The sequence below is a fragment of the Symphalangus syndactylus genome, chromosome 7, assembly GCF_028878055.3.
Source record: "Symphalangus syndactylus isolate Jambi chromosome 7, NHGRI_mSymSyn1-v2.1_pri, whole genome shotgun sequence".
Taxonomy (NCBI): Eukaryota; Metazoa; Chordata; class Mammalia; order Primates; family Hylobatidae; genus Symphalangus; species Symphalangus syndactylus.
In genome coordinates this window covers 85270437-85296746 of record NC_072429.2, presented here as the reverse complement: position 1 = coordinate 85296746, position 26310 = coordinate 85270437, and the positions used below count along the sequence as shown (strand labels likewise).

Below are 26310 nucleotides of genomic sequence, written 5' to 3'. Positions count from 1 at the left end.
GACCCTACTCTCTTACATAGCTCGGAATGTCTAGGACAGACCGACAAAAGAAAAATGGTGGGATTTTATGTTGTGAGTCGTGAAAATGCATGCCCAGGGTGCTATAAGGCTCAGAGAAAACCATCCGACAGAGAAGACCCTTAGTCCAAATCTTGATGGATGAGTTGGAGTTACCTGCACCTTTTTCCTCCACAAGAAAAAAGGAAAAACATGTTCTGAGCTCTGGGACAGCATGGGCAAAGGCATCACTCTGATGCATTTGAGGAAATGCTGAACAGAGTGGCTTCTGTTTCTGGGATGCTCCGGGAAGCAAGTGGTAAACAGAAAGTAGAGCTTTGTATACCCTGAAAAGGTGCTTGCATTTTTTTCCTTTAAATCATGTGGAGTTGCAGGATTTGACATAAACGAGGATTTTAAGTAATCTGATTTAGAGGTCATCTGGCTGCCACTGTAGAATGGATCAAGGGGAACAAGACTAAAGGCAGAGATAGCAGTGCCAGAAAGGAGAGAATAGACGTGAGAAAATTTTAGGAAGAATGAGAAGAACTTGGCTCTTGGTTGTATGAGGGCTGAGGGAGACTGCCCAGTGTAGGACCACTAAGCAGTGTAGATGAGGATGCTCACAGGATACTCGGAAGCAGGAGGAGCAGTAGTTTGGCTCAAGGGGAATGAAGATTGATGATGAATTCAGGTTTGGTGCAGTGGATCTGCTAAGTGAAGAGGACAATGGGCAGTTGCTTACCCATCAACAGCTCAAGAAAGTGATATTAGGTGGAAGTAGAGATTTGGTAGCATCAAGCCACATGGTAATCTCTGAAACTATAAACGTGGGTGAGATTTCCCAGGAAGCAAGTAAGAAGAGAAAAGAGAAGAGAGCTAAATCCTGGGGAATGTTGACTTTGAAATGACTAGCCCAAGAATCCAAGAAGAACATTGAAAAGTAGGAAGTGAAGATATAAAGTAAACTAAGATTGGGATTACAGATTCTTTGAAAAGAAAAAGTTTCATGGAAAAAAATTGTCCAAAAAAAATTTTTAATGCTTCAAAGGTTGTATTCATCTCTCCATTTTTTATTTATTCAATTAATAAATATTTATTGGACTTTTAGTATATTCTAGGCACTAGTTAAAAATAGTTGCTAAACAAAATCAAACCTGTCCTCAGACAGATTACCATTTAATGGAGTAGACTAATTTTAAATAAACGAGCCAAGCAATGTATGTGTCATTTCAAATTATGATGAATGCCATAACAGGATGCTAAGTGCCATAAAGGATATCTTGGGTGTGATCATTAGGAGGTCATTGGTGGCCTTTGCACTATTAGCCTTGATGAAATGAGAGAAGTGGGAAGAAGCCAAATTGCCACCAAATTGCCATGAGTTAAGGATAAATATGAGGGAAGGATATAGAGTAAAGCAGGTAGGCAACTCTCTTGAGAAGCTCGGTTGTGGCAAACAATAGGGCAATAATAAGAAAACTAGAGCCAAACATTTTTTGTTTTAATACCTGGGAATATGGAGCATATTTATTGGCTGAGATTGGAAGGGACCAGCCAAGAGAAATAGTTATAAATTTAAAAGTGAGAAAAAAATAATTGATGACATTGGCTAAAATTAATGACATTGGCTAAAATTAATGAAAATACAAATATGTTTCAGGTGGATTCAAATGAGCTAAGGAAACACTACAGGACTTCTACAAAATTTCAGGTAGGTGACTCACAAACAATTTGAAAGTTGCTCACGTGATCTATTACCATTTTGACTTTAAATCCCATCTATAGATTTCTGTATACAAAGTTTATACATATGAAGTTTTATCAGACAAAGATAAGCCTGAAGTTTCTGCCTCTCAATAATTACCTGATATATTTCCTTGTATGTGCAAGTGGGTAATTCAACATATAAGCCCTTATTAAGCAGACCAAAATAAGTTAGTGCCCACATTTGAATTCTAATTTACACATCGGTAAAGGAATATGGGTTGTATACTTCTTTGTCTTGTCTACAAAATTCTAGCCCCCAGTTCATGTAGCATGATGTTGTAAAGGTTAGCAAAATTGTTTCTACTCCTGCTTCTTTCTTGTTCTCATATATTCAAAATAAATATTATTAATAGAAGAGAAGCAATTGTTTAGATAACATGGAACCTTCCTTTCCTAAAACATACGTTTTATTGCCCACAATTATTTTCTAAGTACTTTGTTCTCTAACTCTGAGAAATAGGCAGAGGTCAGGGGTTATTTAGGTTTACCCAATCGGAGTGAACTCTAGCCTCTCACTTCAAAGACAATTCTTTAGTGGCCTCAGAGTTTGTTTAAAAATACAAATCTGGGTTTAGGTTTAGGTTTAGGTTTAGGTCTCAAACTATCCCTGTTGGAAATCTACAATGATTAACATCCCTTTCAATTGTTTTTTTTTTTTTAATCTCCAACTAATTTTCTTTATTAAATATTGCCACATACTTAGGCATATTCATAAAAGATCTCTATGCTGCTTTGATGAATTCTACAAAGAGGATAAATACTTTTGTAATGCCATAAAGCTTATTCCAAACACTTACTTTCCTGAGTTTGAATAAGGGCTAAATTAATTTATATATTTAATTTGTGTTAGCATAATGACATTTTGGTCAATGACAGACCACATATATGGTGATGGTCCCATAAGATTATAAGGGAGCCGAAAAATTCCTATTGCCTAGTGACATCATAGCCATCATAACATTACAGTGCAATGTGTTATTCACCTGTTTGCAGTGATGCTGGTGTAAGCAAACCCACTGGGCTGCCAGTCATACAAAAGTATAGTACATACAAATATGTATAGTACATAATATTGGGGATAATGGCAATAAGCAACTATGTTACTAGCTTCTGTATTTACTATACTGTACTCTTTATTGTTATTTTAGAATGTAGTCCTATGAATTTTTTTAAAGTTAATTGTAAAACAGCCTCAGGCAAATCTTTCAGGAGGTATTCCAGAAGAAGGCATTGTTATTATAGGAGATGATGGCTCCACCCATGTTATGGAGCCTGAAGACCTTCCAGTGGGGCAAGATGTGGATGTGGAAGACAGTGATATTGATGATCCTGACCCTGTGTAAGCCTAGGCTAATTTGTGTCCTTATGTCTTAGTTTTTAACAAAAAAAGCTTAAAAGTAAAAATAAAAACATTTTAAAATAGAAAAAAAGCTTATATAATAAATATATAATGAAAATACTTTTGTACAGCTGTGCAATGAGTGTTTTAAGCTAAGAGTTATTACAAAAGAGTAAAAAAGTTTTTAAAAATTCAAAAGCTTGTAAAGTAAAATAGTTACAGTGAGCTAGGGTTACTTTATTATTAAAGAAAAAATTGTTAAATTTAGTGTAGCTTAACTCTACAGTGTTTATAAAGTCTACAGTAGTGTACAGTAATGTCCTAGGCCTTCAGTCACTCACTACTCACTCATTGACTCACCCAGAGCAAGTTCCAGTCCTGCAAGCTCCATTCAAGGTAAGTATCCTATACAGGTGTACCATTTTTTATCTTTCATATCATATTTGTAACTGTACCTTTCCATGTTTAGATGTGTTTAGATACAAAGATATTTACCATTGTGTTACAATTCCCTACAGTACTCAGTACAGTAACATGCTGTACAGTAACATACAATAATATACTGTAATATACAGAGTATGCTGTACAGTAGTAACATGCTCCTAGGCTTGTATGTCTATACCATACCGCCTACGTGTGTAGTAGGCAATACATCTAGGTTTATGTAAGTACATGCTATGATATTCACATGGTGAAATCACCTAACAATGCATTTCTCAGAATATATCCCTGTTGTTAAGTGACAAATGACTGTATTTTTGTACTTGGTCATTCCACTATTAGTTTGTTAACTTCTTGTGAATAGAAACAATATCTTACTCCTATTTCAACCCCAACATGCTTTGCAAATTGTCTTGCACAGGGTTTACTGTTGGTCAATACTTCAATTTTCTACGGTTCAATGAGAAATAAATTATCTCTGTCTACACAAATCTGTGCCAATGTGTTAATATTAAAATGGCTAATGATTAATGACTGTCTGCATAGAGAAGTTGAGAGGTGAGTTAAGCAATTGAATAGAAAGCAAGCAAAAAGATCGTTATGATTTGAGCCAAAACCTATAGGTTTTAGGGTAGCACTATGTCAACAGTGTGCCTGCTTTTTTATTTTAAATACATTATTTTAATTACTGTTCTGGGCACCTAACTTGTTACAAAGGTCGATACCTGTACAGTGAAATCAATGAAGTTTGATGATATGATGCAATTTCTAAACCAATACTTTTAGTAAGTAATTTGTTTATAATAGCTAGTCTGGTTAATTCACACCAGAAGTTCTATTCTTGTTCAATATCAGCAGGCTTTGAAATTGTTAGGCAATTAATTATCTCAACTCTATGCTTTTGGGGTATAAGTGGTTTTTGGTTACGTGGATGAATTATATAGTGGTAAATCATGAGATTTCAGTGCACCCATCACCAGAATAGTGTACATTGTATCCAGTATGCAGTTTTTTTGTCCCACCCCAAACACACCCCCCCTTCTGGTCTTCAAAGTCCATTATATCACTCTATGCCTTTGCATACTCAGAGCTTAGCTCCCACTTATAAGTGAGAACATATAGTGTTTGGTTTTCCATTCCTGAGTTACTTCACTTAGAATAATGGCCTCCAGCTCCATCCAAGTTGCTGCAAAAGACATTGATTCCTTTTTATGTCTAAATATCATTCCATGGTGTACATATACCAAATTTTCTTTATCCACTCATTGGTCAATGGCCACTTAGGTTAGTTCCATATTTTTGCAGTTATCAATTGGGCTGAAATAAACCTATATGTGCATGTGTCTTTTTCATATAATGACTTCTTTTCCTTCGGGTAGATACCTAGTAGTGGGATTGCTGGATCGAATGCTAGATCTACTTTTAGTTGTTTAAGGAATGTCCATACTGTTTTCCATAGAAGTTTTACTAATTTACATTTCCACCAGCAGTGTATACACACTCCCCTTTCGCCACATCCATGCCAACATCTACTGTTTTTTGACTTTTTAATAATGGCCATTCTTTCAGGAATAAGGTGGTATCTCATTGTGGTTTTAATTTGCATTTCCTTAATGTCTAGACAGGTCACTAGACAGGTCACTAGACAGGTCAACGGGGTGTCTGCTTTTTTATTTTTAATACATTATTTTAATTAGTGTTCTGTACAAGTCTTGTTACAAACATCAGTTGGTTCCATATTTTTTGCAATTATGAATTGGGCTGAAATAAACCTATATGTGCATGTGTCTTTTTCATATAATGACTCTTTTCCTTTGGGTAGATACCCAGTAGTGGGATTGCTGGATCAAATGGTAGATCTACAGAAATCTGTGCCAATGTGTTAATATTAAAATGGCTAATGACTAATGACTGTCATCATAGAGGAGTTGAGAGGGGAGCTGAGCAATTGAATAGAAAGCAAGTAAAAAGATCGTTATGATTTGAGCCAAAAACTATAGGTTTTAGAGTAGCACTAGACAGGTCAACAGTGTAACTGCTTTTTTATTTTAAATACATTATTTTAATTACTGCTCTGTACACTTCTTAACTTGTTACAAAGATCAATACCTGTACAGTAAAATCAATGAGTTTTCATGATATGATGCTATTTGGGCGGGTGGGGGGGTTGTTTTTTTCCTGTTTTTCTGGCCATTTGTAAAACTTCCTTTGAAAAATGTCTATTCATAGCATTTGCCAACTTTCTGAAGAGAATATTTGTTTTTTTCTTGCTGATTTGTTTGAGTTCCTTGTAGATTCTGGATACTAGTCCTTTGTCAGATGCATAGTTTGCGAGTATTTCCTCCCATTCTGTGAGTTGTCTGTTTATTCTGATGATTATTTGTTTTTATATGAGGATACATTTTTTATCAGGTCTCATTTATTTATTTTTATTTTTGTTGCATTTGCTTTTGGGGCTTTAGTCATAAATTCTTTGCCTAGGCCAATGTCCAGAAGAGTTTTTCCAAGGTTATCTTCAACAATTTTTATGGTTTCAGGTCTTAGATTTAAGTGTTTGATTTATCTTGAGTTGATTTCTGTATAAAGTGAGAGATAGGGATCTAGTTTCACTCTTCTACATGTGGCTTGCCAGTTTTCCCAGCACCATTTATTAACAAGATGTCCTTTCCCCAATTTATGTTTTTGTATGCTTTGTTCAACACCAGTTGGCTATAAGTATTTGGCTTTATTTCTGGGTTCTCTATTCTGTTCCATTGGTCTATGTACTACTTTTATACCAGTACCATGCTGTTTTGCTAACTAAGTTTGGTAGTGTAATGCCTTCAGATTTGTGCTTTTTGCTTAGGGTTGCCTGGGCTGTGAGGGCTCTTTTTTAGTTCCATATGAATTTTAGAATTTTTTTTTCTAATTCTGTGGAAAAAAATGTTGGTATTTTGATGGGAATTGCATTGAATCTGTAGGTTGCTTTTGGCAGCATCGTCATTTTTACAATATTGATTCTTCCACTCTATAAGTATGAGATGTGTTTCCATTTGTTTGTGTCATCTATGATTTCTCTCAGCAGTGTTTTGTAGTTCTCTTTATAGAGATCTTTAACCTCATTGGTTAAGTATATTCCTAGGGATTTGTTATTGTTGTTGTTTTACAGTTGTTGTAAAGGGATTGAGTTCCTGATTTGCCTCTCAGCTTGGTCATTTTTGTATGTGTATTGGTGTATAGCAGTGCTACTGATTTGTGTACATTGATTTCATAACCTGAGACTTTATTGAATTTGTTTATCAAGTCTAGGAGTCTTTTGGAGATGTCTTTGAATTTTCTGGGTATACGATCATATCATCAGTGAACACTGATATTTTGATTTCCTCTTTTTTGATGTGAAAGCCCTTTATTTCTTTCTCTTGATGGATTCCTCTGTCTAGGACTTCCTCAGCTCTCTATTTTATATGTGTGGCCTTACAATATGTTCTTAACTGCTCTTAATTGTCTTAAAATGTCTTAAAGTTTTTCGTATACTCTATTAAGACCATGTAAAATTTAATAAAAATGAATAATTATTTTACATAAAAGAATTTCTTGTTGTTGTTGCCATCAAGAAAGTATGAAGTATGACATTGTCATTTCATAATGACCAGGGTAACAGAAGGCCAAAACAATTTTAATACATGACAATTTTTGAAAATTTCTTAGCTATAATAGTATTTTCAATACCTTCTCCCATCAGAGCTGCTGATTAATTGCAAACATTATTGATTTCTTTGCTCTCCTCTCTCAGCCTGCACAGGCTCTGATAGATACTTTTAAAGCAGTTTATCTGTAGCAAAATGGTTCAAAGTAGACAAGAGTAGAAAGCATTGAAGAGCCTAAATGAACCACAATATAATCAACTCTGAACACAGGAGAATTGGCTGAAGCATAGAAATATATCACTACAATGAAAGTACAATGCTTTCAAATAAAATCAAGAATGGACTTGATTTTTAGTCCAAGAGCCCCATGTTAAAAACACTATTAAAACGTATTTTAACATTAGCAACTATGCCCATTGTATATGTGACAGCTCAATAAAAATCCCAGTAAATGCAATGCCTAAGGAGAGATCAGATGCATGGAGGTGGAAATGAAATATGTTGGAAGGAGGCTACAAAATAGTTTTCATGGTGCTAATACGCCTTAAAAAGCCCCATGCATAGTTAATTGAAAGCAGTTTTGGATTAAACAACAAATAATGCATTGTGACTGGTCAGCTTTTACAGACATCAACATAAATGCATCCATTCCCAGAAAGACATGTAAATACAACGTATTTGTAAATGTGTTTTTTCAACAGTTGGATGTCGCATCAATAATACCATTTGATATTTGCTACATCTTCTTTGGGTTTAATCTAATACTTAGAGCAAATAGGATGTTAAAGGTAAGTTAACTATATTTAATTGTCTTTTCCCTTATAATGGAAATATTTCTATTTCCTTATAATGGAAATCTTGAAACAACTTAAAGTATCTTAAAATTAACAATACCAATATTCTTAATTTTTCCCAAACTCTTCTCCATCTTTCTGCCCTCATCAATGCTATAATTTTTTTTAATGAATGAAGAAAAAAATGTCTACTGGTGAAAGTTGCTCCTGGTTTTTGTTTCATATCTCATAACAGATGTTTTTATAATCTAAAATAGGGATGCTTTGTATTTCTAAATTTAGCTATAATTACAAATGAGTATTTTATACTTTTTGTTTTTTTCTATTTGTCGTTTTTCAGTTGCTGAATGCATGGTATATGGGATGTAAAATTAAGGGGTTAGGTTAGATTACTCTAAATTATCTTACTTATCTTAAATTCTGTAATTCTAAAAAAAAAACCATACTTTTACATCATAGACATGCTTTCACAAGTATGTGAGCACATACTTTCACATCACATTTACTTATATACTTGAATACAACTCAAATGTTTCTCAAGAGGGAACTAGTTAAATATACTGAAATATATTTATATAATTTATATAGTACAACATTTTGTAGCTTTAAAACAAAGTAGAGGAAGCTTTTTATGTACTGATATGGAAAAAACTTCAAGATAAATTGCTAAGTAAAAAAGCTAGTTACAGAACAGTTTATAGAACAATACTACCTTCTGTATAACAAAAAAGGAAAAATATTCAATTTTTCTGTATTTACATAAACACTGAAAAGCTACAAAAAGAAACTCATCAAAGTGGTTACCTGAGATGGGAAGGGAAAGCAGGAAGGAAAATCAGGACGGATAGGGGCAAGAGTAAATGTGAAACTTTTGGAGGTATATATTTCATATTGTTTTTGAACTATGTGAATGTATTACCTATTCAAAATGATTATAAGACATAAATACTTTATAACTCATAGCTTCATTTGATACCTAAAAAGAATTTGAGGAGAGTCAGAAATTGAAATTTCATTAAATCTTTAACAATAGCAATGATATATTTCCAAAAACAACCCTCTTAAAGGGATCACAAAAGACTTTATAAATTTTGGGTAATTATCTATTTTGCATCTTGGGAAGACAAGATAACATAACCTGGTAACACCAGTGGATCCTGACAACAACAACGACAATCATAGTCACAGCTGTCTGTTGAATACACACTTGAGGCTACATACTTTGCTAAAACTTTATATTCATTATCTCACTGATTCCTCCCAACAACTTCATTTTAGAGATGAGGAAAATGAGAATCAGCATGGTAGAAAAATCTGTCCAGACACACTGCATATGAGGGGCAGTGTCTGAACTCTATCACATTTATCTACCTCCAAATTCTTTATTATAATCAGATTGACTGGATAGGCCTCAGGATGAAAGGGTTTTTTTTTCTCTGCTCTGATATTTAAACTTCAGAGGTTCTTTATCCCATATTTCCAAACATCTGAGACAACTCTAGAGACTTCTGGTTTGACCATGGAATGTGAGAATAAATGGAGGTGGAACACAATAATGTTCCAAGCAGTCTAGTGATCAGGCCATCCCTTATCAAATTTTCAGTCTCACATGGAAATTTCAGAAGGTACCTGCTTGAAGATAACCAATTTTCAGAAATTCTCAGGTTTCTATAGATTTAGGAGTTTATCTGGCATTATGATAAAAGCTTGTAAAATGCCAACTCTTCATTCCACATCTCTGTAACCCTAAAATGTCCAAAAGCCCTCTCTATCCATTAGATGTTTAAATATAGGAGATCCTGACGGTCAACATTAATCTTCTTTTCAAAGCCCCATAGTCCATTCATTTAACTTATTTATAAGGGTGTCATCTTAATGCACAATTTCCTAGGATAAATATTTATCATCTATGTCTCCAAGTTATAAATGAGAAAACAAATGAATATACATTTTATTTTTAGTGAACACTTAAGCTAAATTTAAAACCATGCCTTTGTGCAAACTTGTATTAAGAGCACAATAAACAAATTACCACACATTTAAATTATAATCTGAGTGTTTAAGAAGTTTTTTCCTACTTAGGAACTCTGGAAAAACAAATCATTTGTGTATATTTCTAGTTAAATAGTCATTACTATTACATATACTATTTTTAATTCTAAATGTTCTATTGCAGTCATATCTACGTTGGGCAGAATTTTGAACTAAGTAATCTCTGTGGTGCCTTCTATCTGTAAGAGTCTGTGATTTGAAGCACATTAAATATATTAACTCATGTATGCACACAACCCTTTTGGGGGGCATCTTTTCTTATTGACCTCATTTTACAGATGAGGAAACCAAGACACGGAAATAGCAAGAGACTTTTCCACGGTTACACAGTTGCAAGTGATAGAGATAGAACTGGCCTTTGGCTCTGGATTCCATACTTTACGGCCTATAGAAATAAAAGAGGAAGTAGGAAGTAGGAAGTAGGAGTGCATGCAGGCAGAAAAGTTTGAGATAAAAGTAGAAGTAAGCAAGAAAAAACCTTGAGGGAAATAGTAACTCTGCTTGTATTAGATGCACATAAACTCATTGCATCTTTGAATAATGTCAAGAACAGCCAATGCTAATACTTACTGAACTTTAAATTTTGTTTAAACAAATACACATTTAATGCAATTCGCTGAAAAATAATGCTAGTGGTGAGCAATAAGACTTAACACCTATTTATAACTTTAATGCATTACACTTTTCCTCTCTTATGTATGTTTTTGGAGAGTGTGACTTCAATTGTTGGGAAATAGAGTTCTACTACATGCTTTCAAAACAAAAAGGAAAACAATGTTTTTTAAGTTTCATTTTCAACAAACATTAAAAATAAGACTATAACTAGAGGGTAGAAATAAAATAAAGCAAGAAGCTCTGGAAGTGTAATACCATGCTATAAAATGTACTGTCCAGAGGAAAATACCACTAAACAGGATCTTGGTTTTTTTAAAAGACATATGAATAAAATTATTTTCAGTAATAAAATCTATTTCATATAGTTTTATTTAAATATATATATTTAAGACTAACATGCTTTCGGATTTCTTTTGCTTTTCTATATAGTACACTTCATTTTTTGAATTTAATCATCACCTAGAGTCTATAATGGACAAAGCATATATCTACAGGTAAAGTATAACTCAGTATACTTGGGGGAAGTGGAAAAAGCAATGGTACAACATTTTAGACAGAATTTGGCAGGGATATGACCTCCCTCTTCAAAAAAAGGATATAATTTCAGCTTTGGCTATATAAAATATAAGACTATGTTCTAGAACAGATGTGGATATTTTAAGTGAAATGAAAGTATGAAAATCATATCAGATTTTAGAAGAGTACTGGACTAAGAAAATAGGACTTATTATCTGCTTCTGTCAAAACAAGTACAGAAAAACATACTCTTTTGCAAGTTAACTTTAAACCTTTCTCATGATAATTCATCCTAATCTGAATGTCATTCGTTTGTTGTTCTAAATTTTACTTGCACCGAAACCCCTAGTTGCCATTCATCGTAGCATAAAGTCTCATGAGCTTTCCAGAGACATCCAGCTAAATTAGGATAGTGTATTTTATGGGACTTAAACTGAAGAAGTGACCCTTGAGGCATGTCTTTCACGGAGTTGACTCACAACATCTGTGAAAAGAGAGGAAGTTTTCTTTCTTTCTTTTTTTTTTTACACTCTGTCAATCCCAGTCAAGACATTGCCATCAGAAAACATGCAATGGCACCATCACTTTGTACTGTACTAATGAGAGTTAACAGTTCACAAATCCAAAGCAAGGGGTTTGCTGGTGACTTTAAGGAAAAGAAAATGTTAAAATAGGCTGTATTTCAGAAACAACATGAATCTTACTTTGCATCTATTCTCTCTGACAGAGTTATTCGAACAACTGGATACTTGCTATTTATTCTGCATATTAATGCCTGTGTTTATTACTGGGCTTCAAACTATGAAGGAATTGGCACTACTAGATGGGTGTATGATGGGGAAGGAAACGAGTAAGTTCTGATTTTGAAAGAAACCTTTATTGATTTTTTTAACATTCTGTTTCATTGTATGAATTTATGAGAGTTAATGTTTTTGAAGCTGTCATAACGCATTCAATGGCTGGTAAATACTATTTGGCCATAAAAAAAGGATAAAATCATGTCATTTGCACCAAAATGGATGGGATTGAAGGTCATTATCCTAGTGAAATAAGCCAGACCCAAAATGATAAATATCACATATTCTCACATATATGTGGGAGCTAAAAATTTTGATCACATAGAGACAGAGAGTGGAAAGATAACAGAGACTGGGAAGGGTGAATGGTGGGGAGAGGAGCGCATAAAGAAAAATGGATTAAAGGATACAAACATACAGTAAGAATATACTCAATGTTTGCAACAGAGGAGGGTGACTATAGTTTCAAAACATGTATTGTACTTGAGTAATAAACACCCTAAACACCCTGACTTGATCACTATGCATTGTATACATGTAACAAAATTGCACAAGTACCCCATGAATTGGTCCAAACAAAAATTTTTTTAAATTGAAAAACCTCTTTAGTAAGTCCATACATTTTTAAGTGAAAGAGGATAGAGAATAATAGAATAGAAAATATCAGAGTCTGTCTGATAGATAGGGGAGTGTGTGCGTGTGTGTGTGTGTGTGCGTGTGTGTGCATGTGTGTGTATCCTGAGTTGGCCTGTGAAATGCATTTTTTACTCTGGATCATGATCAAAAAAGTTTGAAAGCCTCTACTTTAGACAACTGAGCAGTAAGGTAACTTTTAATAACTCCAATGCTGATTGTTAGTAATGAACAATGTTAATTATTTAAAGGGCAGGTGCAGTGGCTAATTAGTTTACCAGTGAAGGGTTTTATGGGTTTATGAGTCAGCTATAACCACTAACTCAATTAAACACTTAGAGAGTAACGAGGATCATAAATTAAACTTGACAACTAGGTATGCAAGTGTCCCAGAAATAAAAAAAGATCACTTGAAAAATTTAGAACAGTAGAATCAGGACTCAGAAATGGCAACTGGGTCATTTAATAGTGAAATTTCCTTTTGGTAAAATACAAAGAACTGGCATAAAGTTGACTTCACTAACTTTCTGCTCCAGTGAAATGACATTGAACATATAATAAGGCAATGTCCAAACTGGAAAAAAGCAGGTCCCAGCATTACTTTGAAGGGCAACTCACTGCAGCCTTGGGATGGAGAGCAGTTATAGGATAGAGCAAAGAGAGGGAAAATAACTTACAAAATTACACACTACCTAGAGTGAGTTGGATATGCATAAAAGATTATAACAACCAGAACCGATTTTAAAGAATTTAAAGTCAGAAGGGCCACTGATTGGGAAACACACACACACAGACACTCTATTTCCAGAAAATTTACTAAATAAATAATTCCCTTTAGAATGTGAATTATTTACTTTGATATAAACGACTAATTTATATAAAAATTGACTAAAATACCAGCTACAGTAAAATTGCCTCAAAGTGAATATGTAATCCAACATCATTAGATGACTGTGGCTGATAGCTGTTTTTTTCAAATTAGCAAAACAATATAGGATTGCATCAGAATGCCCTCCAGAAAGTGAAGCTATTTCTCCTTTTACACCTAGATGCCTCTCTGTGGAGTTTCTAGGGACTATATCTTGTCCCCAGTGTCAAGCTCAGTGTTAAGTATATAATAATAGACAATATATTAGGTATATAAAGGCAGGAAGAGAGAGGGGGAGTAAGGAAAAATGGAAGGAATGGCCAAATCTTCATTGTAACAAGAAGAAAGAAATCTCAGCTTCAGCCCATAAGAAACTTCAAGTGTGCTAGTGTTTTGGATTTCTAATTCCAGCTACATTATAGACCAGGTAGCCAAGATACTCTCTGTAAAATACAAGATAAATTACCTGTTGTAATTTTGTTAAGTTACTTATTATAATTATTTGTTATAAGTTTCTAGATGAATACAATTATAACAGTTTTCAGTGATTGCTGAGTTCCCTAGAAAGTAAGAAGTATCTCCAAAGGCTAAAACACAAACGTATGTACCAAACCTGGAGTACAGTAGGAAATGAGTGTGAGTAACCACTAAAGAACAGAAATAGAGAGAATAACTTCTAAATTAGTAAGGGGAAAAAAATGAATAAGGAAATTTTAAAAGCAAACCAATACAAAAAAAGACACAAAGATAAGGAGTGGCAGTTTTGGGGAGAAGTACAGGAAAGGCAGGACAATAGAAGACACAACATAAGATGGTAAGGACAATTTAAAATAGATCAGTATGTTACCAGAAAGGGGTCCTGATCCAGACCCCAAGAGAGGGGTCTTGGACCTTGTGCAAGAAAGAATTTGGGGCAAGTCCATGGAATAAAGTGAAAGCAAATTTATTAAGAAAGTAAGAAATAAAAAAATAGCTACTGCATAGGCAGAGCAGTGGCATGGACTGCTTGACTAAGAATACCTATAATTATTTCTTGATTATATGCTAAACAAGGAGTGGATTATTCATGAGTTTTCAGGGAAAGGGGTGGGCAATTCCCAGAATTGAGGGTTCCTCCCCTTTTTAGACTATATAGGGTAACTTCTGGACATTGCTATGGCATTTGTAAACTGTCATGGTTCTGGTGGGAGTGTCTTTTAGCATGCTAATGAATTATAATTAGCATATAATGAGCAATGAGGATGACAAGAGTTCACTTTCATCGCCATCTTGGTTGTGGTGGATTTGGGCCAGCTTCTTTACTGAAACCTAATTTATCAGCAAGCTCTCTGTTACCCGTGTCTTGTGCCAACCTCCTATTTCATCCTGTGACTTAGGATGCTTAACCTCCTGGAAAGGCAGCCCAGTAGGTCGCAGCCTTATTTTACCCAGCCCCTTTTCAAGAGGGAGTCACTCTGGTTCGAACACCTCTGACAAATATGTGCAGTAGATTAATGTGAACTAAACTCACATGCTAATAGAGACTGTCAATTAACATTAGTCAAAATAAACTTTAAAACAAAAGACATTTTAGAGAAAAAGTTCACCATATAATGATACAAGTTTTGATTCATGATTGTCAAAAGACAAAATTACAACAAATTTATTTTAATGATCTTAATTGACTTTTATTTGCAATTCTAGAATCAAGCAACACCTCAATTCTATAAAATAGAATGAGTGCTCTGATGAGCTGGGAAAGGAGATTGGCTTCATAGGCCGAAAAGGGCTGAAGAAAGCAGAAACAGAGAGCAAAAACGGATTGGTCATTTCAAAGTTACTTTCCTTGTAAAGGTTAAAGTAGAGGGGACTTCCTTACCATGCTGGATAAAACTGGCTTGTTTGGGGATTTACTATTTCTCTTTCTCTCTCTCCTGATTTCTTGGAATGGCAGATAAACAACTTAGTTTCAGTTTGGTGACATAGAACTTCAGCATGAGTAATTCCATTTTGGTTTGGTCTGTTTGGCCTAGTGCAAGAGTTTAGTCCAAACCAATGGCCTCCTATAAATTTTATTTACTACCACCAAGATATTCCAATTCTAAATGTGTATGCACCTAATAAAATACTTACAATCATTCAAAGAAAACCATCAAGCAAAAATTGATAGAAGCAGGAGAAATTGGCCAATATATCATCAAAGTGTGAGACACCAAACATAATTATTGACAGGTCAAGTAACCAAAAACAATAAACATATAAAAGATTTGATAACCCAAATAAAAAGCTTGATTTCAGGGGTACAAATAGAATCTTGCACCCAAGGATTAGAAACTACTGATTTTTCTTAATCACTCACAGAAAAACTACTAAAAGTGATCATTTTCTAGGCCCAAAACTAGTTTCAATAAATTCCACAGCCTTCTTATCATACAACTCACATTCTCTGACTATAAATATTATCCCATCAACTCTGCTCTGCTCATTTAGACTGAAGCATTCTCACTCAAAACCAAAGCTCCAACAATCCTGTTACCAACTGTCAGGGACACAGGTTGCCACCCTTGCAATGAAAATGCTTTTAAAAGCAGCCTCTTTACTTATCTTTTTAGATAATTTGCATATGTCAGTTACTAGTATACTTATCCTAACAGTTTTTTTAACATCAATTTCTCCTTCTATTGCTTCGTGTTACCCTTTGATCTTGTAAGCCAAGTTTTTGCAATAATTACCTAGAGTATTTTTTAACTTAACCCTTGTGATGGTCCTGGTGACCTATAAATTGAAGGTTGCTTATTAGGCTTTTGGATTTGCAAATTTTGCCCTAGTTAGAATTAGGCAGCAGACTGTGGGGCATAAATGGAACACTGTGAACATTTAAAAGAAGTCAAGTTTATTATTATTCCATTAATTCTCATCAGAACAGCAATTTCTATTCATTTCAATAAAAGGCATTTTTATTTATATTGAGTGAATGACATCCTTCTTTAGACTGTAAAATGTGACAAAGAATGCAAATGTTTAGTTCAAAAAGAGAACACAAGTAAGTACCTAAGATTATGTGATACTTAAAAATGTTCCCAATGTATTTTTGTCCACATATATCCCAATTTTATGTATTTTCTGACATAAATTTCCCACTGCACACAAAATTTTTTAACAAATCCACGGTCCCAATCCCTGATGTATATTTTCTTTGGAAAAAGGAGAAGTAAACAAGGCATCACGGGAATTATTGACTTTAGTTGAAATAAGGAAGGAATCAGAATTACTATATCATAGTGCTAGAAAAATTTAGGTAATCTACCTTCTTAATTTTACAGATAAAGATGATGAGACTTAGGTAGATGAAAATATTTATTCAGGATGTCCTAGATACCTCATAGCTGAGGTCAGACAGTGGCAGAGAGAGAGAAGGAAAGGGAGGAGGGGGGAGAGGGAGAGGGAGAGGGAGGATATTTATATTACAATTCCTAGAGGGTCACCCTTGGAATATAACAAAAACAAACAAACAAAACAAAAAAACCCAAAGCAAAGACTCGGTGGATCAGAAGGAAGTGAAGGGCAGTGAGAAGCATGACAGGGGAGAGTTCAGAAGGAGATTCAACAGATGTGTTCACAGATACAGTCTTCCTACATTCTCATTTCAGTAAGTCTAGGTATGCATTCACTCATCCATTCCAGTCATTTAACAAATATTAGTGAATTCCTATTGTGTGCTACTAGGCCCATAAATACCTACCTTTGTAGCACTTACATTCTAATAAGACCGTTCTCCCTCATAGCCATTGCTTCCAGTAATAAGTTTACAGAAACCAGGGACTAAGATGGGTTGAGGTAGTTAGGAAGGTCCACATAGAAAGATAAGTATAGAAGGGGTACTTCTAAAAGTTGCATATCCCACTACAGATTCACCACGATGGCTAAAATTTAAAAGACTGACAATACCAAGGGCTGGGATAATGACAATGCCAGGTGTTAGCATAACATGGGGTTACTGGAACTCTCACATATTGTTAGAGGGAATGTGAAATGATAAAACCATACTGGAAAAAGATCTGGCAGTTTATTTTACAACTAAACACATCTACCTTACAACTCAAAAATTCCAATGTAGATATTTTGCCCAAAAGTAATGAAAATATATGTTCACAGAATAAAACTTGTTCAAGAATTTTCATAGACACTCTACTCATCAAAACCAAAAACTTGAGGCAGGCTAGGTATTCATCTGTAGGTGAATAAATAAACAAACTGTGGTATAAACATATAATGAATACTATACAGCAATAAAAAGGAATAAATTACCAATACACAACATAAATAACTCCCAAAAGCATACCGAGTAAAAGACATCTTATACAGAAGCATATATACTGTACGATTTCATTTATGTGAAATTCTAAAACAGGCAAACTTATCCACAGTAGAAAAAAATTAGAACAGATGATTGCCTCTGGCACATTTGAGTAAGGATTGACTGGGAAAAGAATTGAGAGAACTTTCTAAAGTGATGGCAAGGCTCTATATCTTAACATGTGTTTTGTTATACCGGTGTATGCATTTGTCAAAATTTATTAAATGATACAAAAATCAGTAGCATTTCTACACACCAACAGTAAACTATCTGAAAAGGAAATTAAGCATCAAAAAGAATAAAATATTTGGAATAAACTTAACCAAAGGGGTGTGAGACTTGTACACTGAAAACTGCAAAATGATGATGAAAAAAATTAAAGTAGGAACTAATAAATCGAAAGACATCTGTATTCAAGGGCTAGAATAATTAATATTGTTAAAATATTCACTATTCACAATGATCTACAAATTCAATGCAATCCCTATCAAAATCTCCATGATTTTTTTACAGGAACAGAAAAAGAATCCAAAAATTCGTATGGAACCACAAAAGACCCCGAATAGCTAAAGTAATTTTGAGCAAAAACGACAAAGCCAAAGGCATCCCACTTCTTGATTTCAAAATATATCACAGAGCTACCATAATCAAAACAGTATGAAACTGGCATAAAAACACACATATGGTCCAATGAAACAGAATAGAGAGCCCAGAAATAAATGAATACATAGATGGTCAACTGCCTGTCCAAGGGTGCTAAGGATATGCAATGAGGAAAGATAGTCTCTCCAATAAATTGTACTGGGAAAACTGGATATCCACAAACAAAAGAACAAAACAACTACCATATGACCCAGCAATGCCATTTCTGTGAATATACCCAAAGGTATTGAAATCTGTATCTCAAAGAGATATCTGCACTCCCATGCTCATTGCAGCATTGCAGCATTGCAGCATTATTCGCAATAGCCAAAACATGGAAGGAACCTAAATTTCTCTCAACTAATGAAAGGATAAAGATAATGTGGCAAATATGCACATATAATAGAATATCATTCAGCCTTAAAAAGAAAGAAATCCTGCCATTTGTGACAATATATATAGTGCTGGAGGACATTATGCCTAGCAAAATAAACAAGACACAGAAAGTGAAATACTGTCTGACCTCATATGACCTCACTTATATGTGGAATCTAAAAGAGTCAATTTCATAGTAGTAGAGAGTAGGATGGGGTTTACCAGGGGCTGGAGGAAAGGGATAATGGGGAAGTGTAAGTCAAGGGGTACAAAGCTTCCATTATGCAAAATGAGTAAGTCCTAGAAATCTACTATATGGCGTAATGCCTATAGATAATACTGTACTTTCTTTAAATTCACCAAATGGTCCTACTTTACATTAGTGCCTTTTTTTTTTTTTTGAGACAGGGTCTCACTCTGTCGCCCTGGCTGGAGTGCAGTGGCACCATCTCAGCTCACTGTAACCTCCGCCTCCTGGGTTCAAGCGATTCTCCTGCCTCAGCCTTCCTGAGCAGCTGGGATTACAGGCACCCACCACCATACCCGGCTAATTTTTGTATTTTTAATAGATGCGGGATTTCACCGTGTTGGCCAGACTGGTCTCAAACTCCCAACCTCAAGTGGTCCACCCACCTCAGCCTACCAAAGCGCTGGGATTACAGGCGTGAGCCACCATGCCCGGCCTCATTAGTGCTTTAACTGTATATTCAAAATAAAACATAACTCTAAACAAATACTGAACTCCAGTTAACATATATATTCTGAAGTACTGTTTTTAGGAGAAAGTTTCTGCCTGTCTAGAATTATTTTGAAATACATCCAAAAAATAAGAAGGTTTTATTGATAAATAAGTGGAGGAATATGTGACGAAGCAGGCATAATAAAATGTTAATGGTAGGATCTAGGTAGTGAGCATATGAGTGTTCACTGTAAAATGAGTGTTCACTGTAAAATTCTTTTTTCTGTTTGTTGATAATGTTTCATAATAAAATATAGGGGGAAATTGCATGTCATGTTTGTTTCACAGAGAAAGGCTTTCTATTTTCATACTAAATATTTTTTTATGGCTTTATGTCAAATTCTGCCTTACTGCTTTAACTTGGAGTATGCCTAAGTATACGTATATATATATATATCACGTGTTATATAGTTGATGCATTGTATAGTTAATAGTTAGATAGTTCATGTGTTAATCCAGCCAGATAGAATCTCTTTGAAAAGATCTATCTGACTGGGATGTAGATATTAGAGATGGACACACTTGACTAATTAAGCTAATCGTAGGAAATCAATAAGAGGCCATCTAATTAAATTACAAATCTTACCTTTGGTTATGCATGTCTAGGTGTAAGATGTGACTGAGAAAAGAATCCCAAAATAAATCTCAAAGCATCAGGGCAGAAAACTTCCAACTAACATAGCAGACTATTTAATATACAAAAAAAAATAGTTCGAGCCAAACCCTTGAGATTTGGAAAATCCATGCCAAAATTTCACATTTGATTGTTATTTTTTAACATCATAAAAAAGAAAATGGGAGAAAGTAATTCTTACGTTTGTTCCTGCTAAAGTAGGACAAAATTTTGAGTGACTTTGGAGGGGAAATAATCCCAACACTTATCATGGAATTGACCATGTTGGGAGAGAATCTTGTTTCTCTTCACTCTTGGGTAATGTCAGGTTTAATAAATTTCCGTAATTTAAAGAGACCCACAGGTCCAAAACCTGTGACCAAAATAAATCAGGTAATAGGAACTTATAAATTGGAATTTGGAAAGTTAAAATGCAGTCCATAAAATTAATTCCAGACTTCTTCAAGGTGGTTCTCTTTGACATCAAGTTCACTATAATATTAGTAAGTCCAAGGAAGCCTGCTAGAAAAAAAATTATACAGTGGTAATATTTTTATTCTCTTGGCGTAGTGGTTTTCAAGCTCTACCAAAGAGTTACTTATTTTTTCTCTTCCTGTAACAAGGAACTAGGTTAAAAAAAAGAGTCCTATGTCCTTCAAAAGGTATTGAATTTCAAAATGAGTGATTTCTTTCTAGATCTGTTTTTATTTGAATATTAACTTCAATTGCAGTTTGTTTCTTTCTTTGTAAACCTCAACTTCTTACTATTTGAAGATCTTAAAATCTCAAACTATTTTTACAAGAAAAGACCACCCTTGTGCAAAGATTAATGCCCAGTTACCCAAAGTGCTAATGTTATATGTGGCATACCTAGATAAGAAATAAAAGCTCGACTAGGGCAGGATTCCATAAAAAGTATTCCTTTTCTGTGTCTGCACAAGATGCTGAAATAGCTAGGTGGGACACACGAAATCTAAATGTCCCTCTATAACAAAACCTGGAGACGTTCTTTATATAAATGATTTTTTAAAGGATTCAGTGGAAATGCCTGATACAGACCACGTTATCAGAGCTATGTAGAATTACCAAATAGTATGCCTAGCTGCACGAGAATTATGAAATATATATACAGATGTCTTCGATTTCTGATGGGATTACATCACAATAAACCTATCGGGAAAATACTGTAAACCAAAAATGCAGTTAATACACCTGAACTACCAAACATCATAGCTTAGCCTAACCTAACTTAAATGCGCACAGAACACTTGATGTTAGTCTACAGTTCGGCAAAATCATCTAACACAAAGCCTAGTTTCTAATAAATTGTTGAATATCTCATGTAATTTATTGAATACCATACTAAAAGTGAAAAACAGAATGGTTGTATGAGTATTCAAAGTATGGTTTCTACTGAATGGACATTGCTTTTATGCCGTCATAAAATCAAACCATAGTACGTTAAGGACTCTCTGGATAGCTAAGTGAATGTTATATGTTCTTTACTAATCCTTATCATATTCTTTTCTCATCCTGTTCCTATCTGGTCTGTAATGACCTCAGCCTCTTCATTTGCAATTGTTCAAGTACAGAAATTTTATCAAGTACATTTCTGAGCATACTTGATTTTCTTCAATACCAAATTTCTAGATCAGTTGCCCATTACAATCAACAGTAATTTCCCTATTAAGATGGAGCTCAGCTCTCCTCTGTCTCTGCCATGTTTTACGTATTCAATAATATAATAATATGTGGGTGAAAAACAGAAGAGATATTCATCTGTTCTGTTTTCCATTAGTAAAAACAATTGGATCTAAACTATAGAAGGTTCTCCCATCTGCATAAATACTTTTGATCTCTATAATATTCCCACAAATCAATAGTGTGGTAGTTTAAAAACAGCCTCAAATTTTTTGCTGCTTCTCTCATTGAGAGGTGGATTCGAATGTCTCTTCCCTCGAACCTAGGTTGGCCTTAGTGACTTGCCTGACAAATACAATGTGACAACTATAAGATGATATAGGGCTTCTAAGTTATAGGAAACCTGGAAGCTACCACCTGGGCTGCTATTGCTCTGGGGAAAAACAGCTCTCATGTAAAAATCTATCTACCTTAGACGTCCATGCTATGAGGAAGCCCAAGCTAGTCACATTGAGAAGCTGAATGAAAAAAGATACCCAGCCACCCCCTACTGTTCCAATCTTGCCAGCTCAGGATCAGACATGTGAGGGAAGGAGCTACCTGGGGCATTCCAAAAGGACATAATGTGGAAAGGAACAGAGGAACCCGGCCAACAGTCAGAATCAAGGTTTCAGACATTTGGCCTCAATCGAATCTTTCCAGAGATCTCCAGCCATTCAACTCATACCAGCTGAGGGCCCAATCATCATGGAACATAGATGAGTCATCTCTGTTGGGCTTTGCACAAAATTCTGACCCATAAAACTATAAGCCTAATAAAAATGGTGGTTATTCAGACCAACACATTTTGGTAACGGCTAGTAAACACCCTCCTTGGGCTTGTTTCATCATTTCACAGTGTTTATTAAGAAGTTTACATTAGCACACATGGTGTTTGCCAGTGCTGTCTAGAGAAAGAAAATCTTGATTAGTAGGAGATTTGTTATAATAGTACTATATTCTCCCAAGAACAGTGGTCTTTCAATGAGATAGAAAAAAAGCATAACGTATATCTTCTGTTTTCACAGGTATCTGAGATGTTATTATTGGGCAGTTCGAACTTTAATTACCATTGGTGGCCTTCCAGAACCACAAACTTTATTTGAAATTGTTTTCCAACTCTTGAATTTTTTTTCTGGAGTTTTTGTGTTCTCCAGTTTAATTGGTCAGGTAAGCTGAGTCTGAATAACTGGATACACAGTGCTGTCATTTTTGAGAGACTAACAAGTCTTTGCAAACTTTGTGGAGGAAAAATTAAAATCTGTCTGGTTCTTCTTTTTTTGAATGAACTTTCCTCTATTTTAATGAGTTGAAGGAGGATGTGATCAGATCAACAGTGCTTTTCCATTTTTAAGCCATTAAATCTATCAAAAGACCTGTCAGCAAATAGCATTAGTTTGAACTCTCAGAGAAAGTTGTTTCTAAGTTAACTTTTTACTTGGACCCTAACGAAAACCATTAAAATCTGTTTTATTTACTTAAATTTCAAATATTGTTATAAAATCACTGGGTTATAATAGACTTCAGAGGTCATTTAAACCAGAGGCTACAAAATGCCATATAAAATAATTAATAAGTTATTGTTTCACAAATGTTAACTATAGCATCTCCCTTTATTTATTCTCAAAAAAGTCAGTCTAGTAAGAAATTAAATACATAAATTATTGTATTGAAGATAGTTGGCACTCACAAAGGATAGAGCCCATTTTTTTTTTTTTTTTGAGACAGGGTCTTGCTCTGTCACCCAAGCTGGGGAGCAGTGGCACAAACATGGCTCACTGCAGCCTCAGCCTCCTGGGCTCAAGTGATCTACCCATCCCAGCCCCCCAAGTAGCTGCAACTACAGTTGCACCCCACCACGCCCAGCTAATTTTTTTGTAGGACAGGTGGATAGTGGCCTAAGTGTAGGAGCCCATGAAAGAACCTGATACAGAAGGCAGTTGGGATATGGGTTCCAGATTAGTTAGTTTACATATGGAAGACACACTCTCAGGAGGTTTGGCCACCATCTCTAACCCTGGGAGAAACAAGCAAGGCCTCGGTCAGCAAGGTCCCTGATATTGACACATCAAAACATAGAAAATAAAACAGGTTAATACAGACACACGGGGATATGGCAGCTCCAGCCTTAACATGTGTTAATGTAATACAGAGAGGGGTAGTAAAGAAAACTCTATGTAGAAAATATTTAGGTTTAGGAAGATGAACACTAAGAGCTAAAAATTGTTAAGCATAAAATATCATTATCTTCATGGCTGGGGAGATTATATTAACAATGAAATAGGAAGCTGGTTTGAGAGATACTAAATTCAAATCCATTTGAATATAAATAGCAAAAATCACATTATTTTATAATTTCTAGTAAAATCAACGTGAAGTTGTCGTATCACAGTCAATTTTTTCTCTGTTTTACAGATGAGAAAACTCCGGTTTAAAGAGATTAAGAGGCATCCCTGATTCATACATGTAGTTCATATGGTCATATGGTAGAACCATATACAGTAACACTGATAATAACAGTAAAATTTAACATGTATTGAGCACTTACTATGTGCAAGACGATTTTCACATCAAGACTAAAATACTATTTCTAGCACCAGTTCAATTATCTTGCTACTCAGAGTGTAATCTTTGGACAAGCAGCAGCAGCAGCAGCACTTGAGAAATTCAGAGTTCAAGCCCCACCTCAGACCAGTGAGTCAGAACTTGCATTTTAACAAAATCGTCAAGCGATTCATATACACACGAATGTTTGAGAAGTGCTGTTTTATACACCACACCACATCTGCTTTTAAATTGGATTTGAGGTTCCAGTAGGAACAAGAAGGAATATCAAGTCACTGAAAATGTGGTAGTAGAGCACAAGAGAAAGATTGAGGCTAGAGACACAGATATGTGCCTCAAACTCTCATAGTGAATAAAAGATGCTGAGCAGGGGAACAGATAGAAATAAAAGTTTAAAAGCCTGGGACAAAAAAACCCTCCACTCACTCCAAATTCCCATATAAAGACTATACGATGGAAATAATCATCACTTTTTTTTTTTTAAGAGACAGGGTCTGGGTGCCCCAGCTAGGGTGTAGTGGCTTAATCATAGCTCACCGTAGCCTCAAACTCCTGGGCTCAAGCAATCCTCTCACCTCAGCTTCCCAGGTAGCTGGGACTACAGGTGCGTGCCATCATGCCTGGCTAATTCTTTTCTTCATTTATTTTTTGTAGAAACAGAGTCTCACTATGTTGCCCAGGCTGGTCTTGATCTCCTGGCCTCAACTGATTCTCCCACCTCATCTCCCAAAATGCTGATATTACAGACATGGAGCCACTGCACCCAGCCAATCATCACATTTTAACTACAATATTCGATTTTCTGACGCAACTCACAGAAACTGACATTTTTCTTCCTCTCATATTGTCATGTATTTCCCTAGCCTGGAATCCATTATAGAATATACATCTTCCTCAACTCCTACAACAACAAAACCCAACGTTGCTGAAGGATATCACACAAACCATTCAAATTACTGTCACTACAAATTCTTGGAGCCTCAACAGCAATCAATAATGCTTTTAATAATCCTTACTTCCCAGCTTAATACTCTATTAAATCTCCCAAGCCCTCTCCTAACATACCAAGTCTCCCAGCTTTAGGTGACTAGGTAATGTAAGTTATCAGCCAAGAACAGCATGGAAAAGTGAGATCTAGGAATTGAGGTTGTTGAGGAATATTTGGAAGAGCCACTGAGGAGAAAGAGACTCAAAAAGATATATACAGTTGGACTAGCTGCATAGCTCCTCCGCAGATAGTTTTAATATGTAGAAGAATTTATTGACTCTAAAAATGGAAACTGAGGAGGGCATCACAATTAAAAAGAGACATTTGAGCTAGACTTCAAAGAATGAGTCGTTTTTCCATAAGCAGAAAAGGCTCAACAGCTACTAAAATGAACAAGCAAAGTCTTAGGAGTGTGAAAGTGAGGCCGTGGTTTTCCTCCCTATTATAAACCCACAGTCAAAGCATATTTACAGCCACTTGCCTCCCTCTATGTGAGAGGAAGAGTCGAGCTATGTATCTTTTTTGTGCTGAGACCTTAAAGATCAGCTTTTAACCTAGAGTGGGTTTTTATGGGTGAGTTATAAACATCCAAGAACTAAAACCTGACAGTTTCTTAAGAATTGTCACAGCAGTAGATGATGCTTCAGTAATTTCAGCACATTTCAACTTCTGCTGAATACTGTGCCTTAAGCATGATGAGATTTGATTTTATCTGTCTAAACAACACAAAGCGAAGTACAGAGGTTGCAATTTCATGATGAATTGAGTCTATATAGCCAGCCACACTGGATAATCTATGAAGGATGCATTCCAAGTAAGACTCACCAAAATGGACTAGCCATTTCTGCCAGACAATTGCTCAACTTTTATTGCACATTCCTTGCATAAGCACAGCTGTATAATTTTTTCAATGTATACTAACAT

General features: G+C 35.1%; 1 protein-coding gene across 1 annotated transcript in view; it reads left to right on the top strand.

The window, feature by feature from the left end:
* CNGB3 (cyclic nucleotide gated channel subunit beta 3) overlaps positions 1-26310 on the top strand; it is a 161091-nt gene that overhangs the window by 87880 nt on the left and 46901 nt on the right. Inside the window, exons 7-11 of the mRNA XM_055286685.1 lie at positions 1661-1711; positions 7875-7961; positions 11064-11128; positions 11878-12000; positions 22862-23003. Of these exons, the coding sequence (XP_055142660.1) occupies positions 1661-1711; positions 7875-7961; positions 11064-11128; positions 11878-12000; positions 22862-23003 (468 nt within the window). The remainder of the gene's footprint in view (positions 1-1660; positions 1712-7874; positions 7962-11063; positions 11129-11877; positions 12001-22861; positions 23004-26310) is intronic.